Source organism: Lactuca saligna, chromosome 5 (assembly GCF_052625555.1).
Source record: "Lactuca saligna cultivar CGN05327 chromosome 5, ASM5262555v1, whole genome shotgun sequence".
Taxonomy (NCBI): Eukaryota; Viridiplantae; Streptophyta; class Magnoliopsida; order Asterales; family Asteraceae; genus Lactuca; species Lactuca saligna.
Window position 1 is genome coordinate 313786987 of NC_136421.1, and position 5612 is coordinate 313792598.

General features: G+C 33.8%; 1 protein-coding gene across 1 annotated transcript; it reads left to right on the top strand.

Moving 5' to 3' along the window:
- The first annotated feature begins 339 nt into the window (after positions 1–339).
- On the top strand, positions 340–4866 carry LOC145048636 (type I inositol polyphosphate 5-phosphatase 4-like). Its single transcript, XM_078997184.1, has 14 exons — positions 340–817; positions 906–990; positions 1599–1670; positions 1764–1851; positions 1930–2034; positions 2129–2753; positions 2828–3021; positions 3105–3213; positions 3302–3450; positions 3541–3765; positions 3847–3924; positions 4018–4090; positions 4177–4234; positions 4363–4866. The coding sequence occupies exons 1-10, from the start codon at positions 788–790 to the stop codon at positions 3761–3763; spliced, it is 1680 nt and encodes a 559-aa protein (XP_078853310.1). The 5' UTR covers positions 340–787; the 3' UTR covers positions 3764–3765; positions 3847–3924; positions 4018–4090; positions 4177–4234; positions 4363–4866.
- The last annotated feature ends 746 nt before the right edge of the window (positions 4867–5612 follow it).

Consider the following 5612-nt stretch of genomic DNA (forward strand, 5'->3'; position numbering starts at 1 on the left):
TCTGCCTACGGTTATAACTTTTGTCAAATAAATTTAGAGAAAAACATATAATTGTTAACAAAATAATTATTAACAGTTACTTATATCGATGCTATTTTCACTCGATTACTCAATTAAATGGTGAGATCTCCATAATCTCCTTCTCATTAATAGTCTTCTTTCTCAATTCTCTTGAAACAATGTCGTCCTATGATTTGGGGTAAAGGGCCTCGATTGTTGAGGAATTAGGAGAGAGAGTGGGGAACCACCTCCCCTGTTCTTTATTCTTCTTTAATTTCGATACTTTGATGTACCGAGAACCAGGTTTTTATCAGAGAACACCCCCCCCCACCCCCCCTCTCTTCCTCTCTCTCTTCAAATTCCACATTTTCCTGAATTTTCCCATTTGTTTTCTTTATTACTTCTCTCTGTTTCTTGCGTACACAACAAATAGGTGTAAGTGAGAGAAAACATAGAGTCCTACAGAAAACAAACTCAACAGGGGTTTCTCTTTGATTTGACTCTTTGTTTGCAAATATTGAAACCAAAATGCCAAGAAACTGCCACTTTCTTCTCCTCTTTATATCTTGAGATTCAACCCTTCTCTCTACTTTCTTTTTTCTCTTGTGGCTTTTCATACAAACACAATCTTTCATCCCCTCTTGTGTTGTTTAGTTTGTAATACATTAAACCCCCAATTTGTTTCTAGTAAACAGATTCAATTTTTGGACTCCATTGCTCTGAATCTAAAGTTATTTTTCTGTAAATAGTTTGTTGGGTATTTATATATGTATGAAGTTTTGGAACAATGGTAGATGAAAACTGCAAGAAGACTAAGGTTTGATTCTTTTGACAATGACTGGTCTTTTATATTTTTGTCTGTACGTATGTATTGAGACGTTGATATTAATGGCGATGAATTGAAGGTTTCTTGGCCTAAAACACTCAAGAGATGGTTCAGTGTTAAGAGCAAAGCAGAAGATTTCCATGCCGATGATTTTATTTCTGGAGGTGATTTTGTGATTTTTATTCATGATTATATAAATTCTTTGGGTTATTTTTATTTGATTTTTTTATATATATATATATATATATATATCTATATTGGGGAACACTAATTGACTTGCTGTTTTTTTGCTTTATTTCTGTATCAATGACTGTATGTTTCTGTACATAATTCATTTGGAATCTCAATCTCTTTTATCTACTTTTTCTCATTACAGTTCAAGATCGGTTCTTTGTTTTCTTCTTCCTTTTTATGGTCTTCAAATGGTTCTCATCTGACTCGACATTTACAAATTTTGATTATTAGTTTTTATTTATGATTTTATAGGTAATAATTTTGTTGGGGTGAATAATCTTTGTTTATGAACTTAGTACAATGATAAGCAAGTTAAAAAAAAATCAATTAATGATTTTTAAACACCTATTTGAAGTGGCAAAAAAACACTTCAATAATTTATGATTTTATAGTAATTAAAATACTAGGAGCCACCATAGCTGCTATAGGGCTCCTTTTGTTGTATTGTGATTAATATATGTTGAATTTGATGCAATTTACAGTTACAGTAGCAATTACTACATCTTAAAACAACTTTCTTGATGGGGTAAATTTGCAGGTGGAGATGAAGAATGGAGGAACAATCTCAACGAAAGAGAAGCATGTACGATCAAGAAAAACAAAAGAACAGGTGCAATTTATGAATATTTTATAAACCCATTTAACTTCACATGATTATTACACAAATTAGAATGAAAATCCCAATTATTTCTTGATTCGACAGAGAAATCAAGTAAAAAGAACACCAGTCGTCGTAGTCGAAGCAAGATCGAACTTGATGCTACTCAAGTGAGAGACGTCGATAATTATAGGTTTGTTCTCGTGGATTATTATCTTCGATCTTAGTTTCATGTTTATATGTTCTTATTTCTTTTGAAAATTGTTAATAGGATCTTTGTAGCTACATGGAACGTCGCTGGAAAATCACCACCGAGTGGTTTAAATCTTGAAGATTGGTTACACACATCACCTCCTGCTGACATTTATGTTCTTGGGTGAGTGCTATTTCGACACAATCAAACTTTTTTTTTTCTGCTAATCATGTTTAACGTAATGCCTAATTCCATTCCGATCTTGTTCGGGAATCAGGTTTCAAGAAGTCGTTCCTCTAAACGCCGGAAACGTATTAGGCACAGAAGACAACGGTCCAGCTAAAAAATGGCTAGCACTGATTCGAAAAACACTCAACAGTCTTCCAGGAACAAGCGGTGGATTCCATACCCCGTCTCCGATTCCGGACCCGGTGGTGGAATTGGATTCCGATTTTGAAGGATCAAGGCAGAAAGCCTCGTCTTTCTTCCAACGCCGTTCTTTCCAATCATTAAGCCGTAGCATGAGGATGACCGAGAGTGAAATGTCGATTCCGCCCCCGCAGTTCGAGCGGAGATATAGTGTTTGTGATCGGGCCATGTTTGGGAACCGACCTGGTGATTATGAACCGTATTTTAGATGGGGTGGTGGATCTTCTGATGAAGATAATGGGCCGGATGATTCGCCTAATGACACACATTACTCACAAATCCCGTATAGTGGATCTTTCTCAATGGAAGAGAAAGATAAATTGATAGGAAACTCGAGGTATTGTTTGGTTGCAAGTAAGCAAATGGTCGGGATTTATCTTACTGTATGGGTAAAAAGTGATCTTAGGGATGATGTTCGTAACATGAAAGTATCGTGTGTTGGTAGAGGATTAATGGGGTACCTAGGAAACAAGGTACAAGCTTTCTCTTTCCTTCAAATTTGTGTTCTGTTTATGGAAATATTGATTATTATATAAATTGATTTCAGGGTTCGATTTCCATTAGCATGTCATTGCACGAAACGAGTTTTTGCTTCATATGTACTCATTTAACTTCCGGACAAAAAGAAGGCGATGAGCTTAGAAGAAACTCAGATGTTATTGAAATTCTCAAGAAAACTCGGTTTCCGAGAGTTCAACGCAAGGGAGACGAGAATTCTCCACAAACAATCCTCGATCATGAGTAAGCCGAAGTTGTTTCCATTAAATTTAGTTTTCATATGCTTAACCATATGCTAAAATATTGAATCTGTATGCACGTCGCAGTCGAATTATATGGCTTGGCGACTTAAATTACCGGATTGCCCTTTCTTACCGAGCTGCAAAGGCGCTCGTTGAGATGCGGAACTGGAGGGCTTTGTTGGAAAATGACCAGGCAAGTCTCGAAAATTAGTCATATTCAAAATTCAAAATTATGCCCAAAATACTGAAAAATGATCGATGTTCTTTGTATGATTATATAGCTTCGGATAGAACAAAGAAGGGGGCGAGCATTTCAGGGATGGAATGAAGGGAAAATATATTTCCCTCCAACTTACAAATATTCAAATAATTCAGATCGATATGCTGGGGATGATATGCACCCTAAGGAAAAACGAAGAACTCCCGCATGGTAAATCCTACCCAAAACTTGAATTGACTAGAATCCCATTTGGAATCTTTACTAAAAACTAAATCGGATTGAATTTGTTTTCTTGTGAAGGTGTGATAGAATTTTATGGTATGGAAGAGGACTCCATCAAATGTCGTATGTTAGAGGGGAATCAAGATTTTCAGATCATAGACCTGTTTATAGCATTTTTTTAGCAGAAGTTGAATCTATAAACCGTAGCCGAATCAAGAAAACCACAAATGGTTCTTCACGGATTGAGATTGAAGAACTTTTACCTTATTCCCGTAGATACGGTGATCATAACTTTTACTAAATGTAAGATCTCCTCTGTTTTTTTCTTAGAAGTATCATAACTTAAATTGGATTGGTATCTAAGCTTCTTCATTTTCTCTTCAGGAAATCACACATTTTGCTTTCCTTTAACAAATCGAAGAACACAGGTTCTGATTTTGGGATTCAAGCCGGAATTTTCAGGTTTGCCATTGCAGAAAGATTAATACTCTGTTTCTTTTTCCCCAATAATGATTGTAAAAGGCATCTTATTCTCATTTCGTGCATTCGCTTCAGGTTTGAAGATTCTGAATGAAGAAGAATATGGGAATTTGATGAAGCCTCCTTGTTCTTTTATGCTTCAGAAAAGGTCGCTCCTTCAATTTGTGTAAAAATTCTAAATAAATAAAACTTAATTTCGTGATCTGATACTTTTTTTGTTTCTCGATTGAACAGAGTTCGAGTACGAATGGATGAAAATCCAGAAGGTTCTTTTAGCTTCTTTACTGATCAGGTACTCATTGCTAATGATCTAACATTTGTTCGACATGTTTAATGATTTACACTTGTTAAACATGTTTCATGATGATTGTGATTTGTGGGACTCACCTTTATTATGAAAATTCGTCATTGCTACTGCAGAATGGGATCAAGGCACCAAAAGTAGCCGGACATGAGTGTTCATTCTTTCGAGACTCCCAAATCCAGAGCCGTGCATTGAAGACTTGTACATTGTGCAGTAGAAGTTGTACATTGCTCCTAATTCGAAGGGCAGAAATGGGATTTGAAGCTTTTGTTGCTTGCTTTGAGGGGTTAATGGTTTTATACTGCAAAGGTGGGATTTTTACTGAAAAAGAAAAAGTTAAAGACTATTGATTGTCACTGATACTTCATTTTCCTTTGATTTGTAAATTCTGTTAAAAAAAGTAAAATTCAATCCACCACCTTCCACTTTGCATTTGCTATGTCAGTGTTAGGTCTGTGAGTGTACATATTTTATCTTTTCAGATGTTTGGGATTTTCTTTTTTGCTTTCAAAATCTTGAACAGTAGGAAACCTTCAAAGGTTTATGTAATCTACAAGTGATCCTGCATAATGTACAAACGATTAAATAATTTTATTATAGATTTTGGATTTTTTTTTTTTTTTTGGCTTGTCAAACTCTTGAAAAGGCAGGTCAAATGGGTAGGAAACACTCGAGGTTTATTTAATGTTAAGTTATTATTCAAAATGTATAAGTTACTGTTGTTCTGGTATTGTTATTATAATACTACTAATAATAATACAAATAATGATATCAATAATAATAATTAACTAGTTAGCCAAGGGGAATTTCTTGTTTCTCATTTAATGTTATAGAAATATAAACTTAAAAACTGAAGTTCGCTTATTACATAAAAGTTATTTGTAAAGATGTTTTTCAAGAAATTCCCAATACCCCATCATTTGTTTTTCTAATTAACTGATATCCTTGATTTTAATTTACTTTTTATGTGTCAAAGTTTTTTATTCAAACGGTTATATAATAATAAAAATATTATATATATATATAAGAAATGAATCTTAGAAATAGTAAATTTGCTATTTTTTTTGGTAACTTTGTTTCTCATTTTTTAGTCATTTTGATATTTTTTGTCATTGCAATCAATAATTTTATATTTTTTAGGAACCTTTTAATATTTAAAGTTAGATCACAAAACTTTAATAGTTTGACAAATTTGATCTATTTTCGAAAAAGTTGCTAATTTCTTCTCCTTTAGTTCTTTAGTCATTTTGATACTTCTACTCCTTGCAGTCAAAACTTTTACATTTTTTAATAAAAACATGAAAAAAACGGTCCATGGCAAAACCCGGACTTTTCATCCTTGCACTTTCTACGTCTTTCATATTTA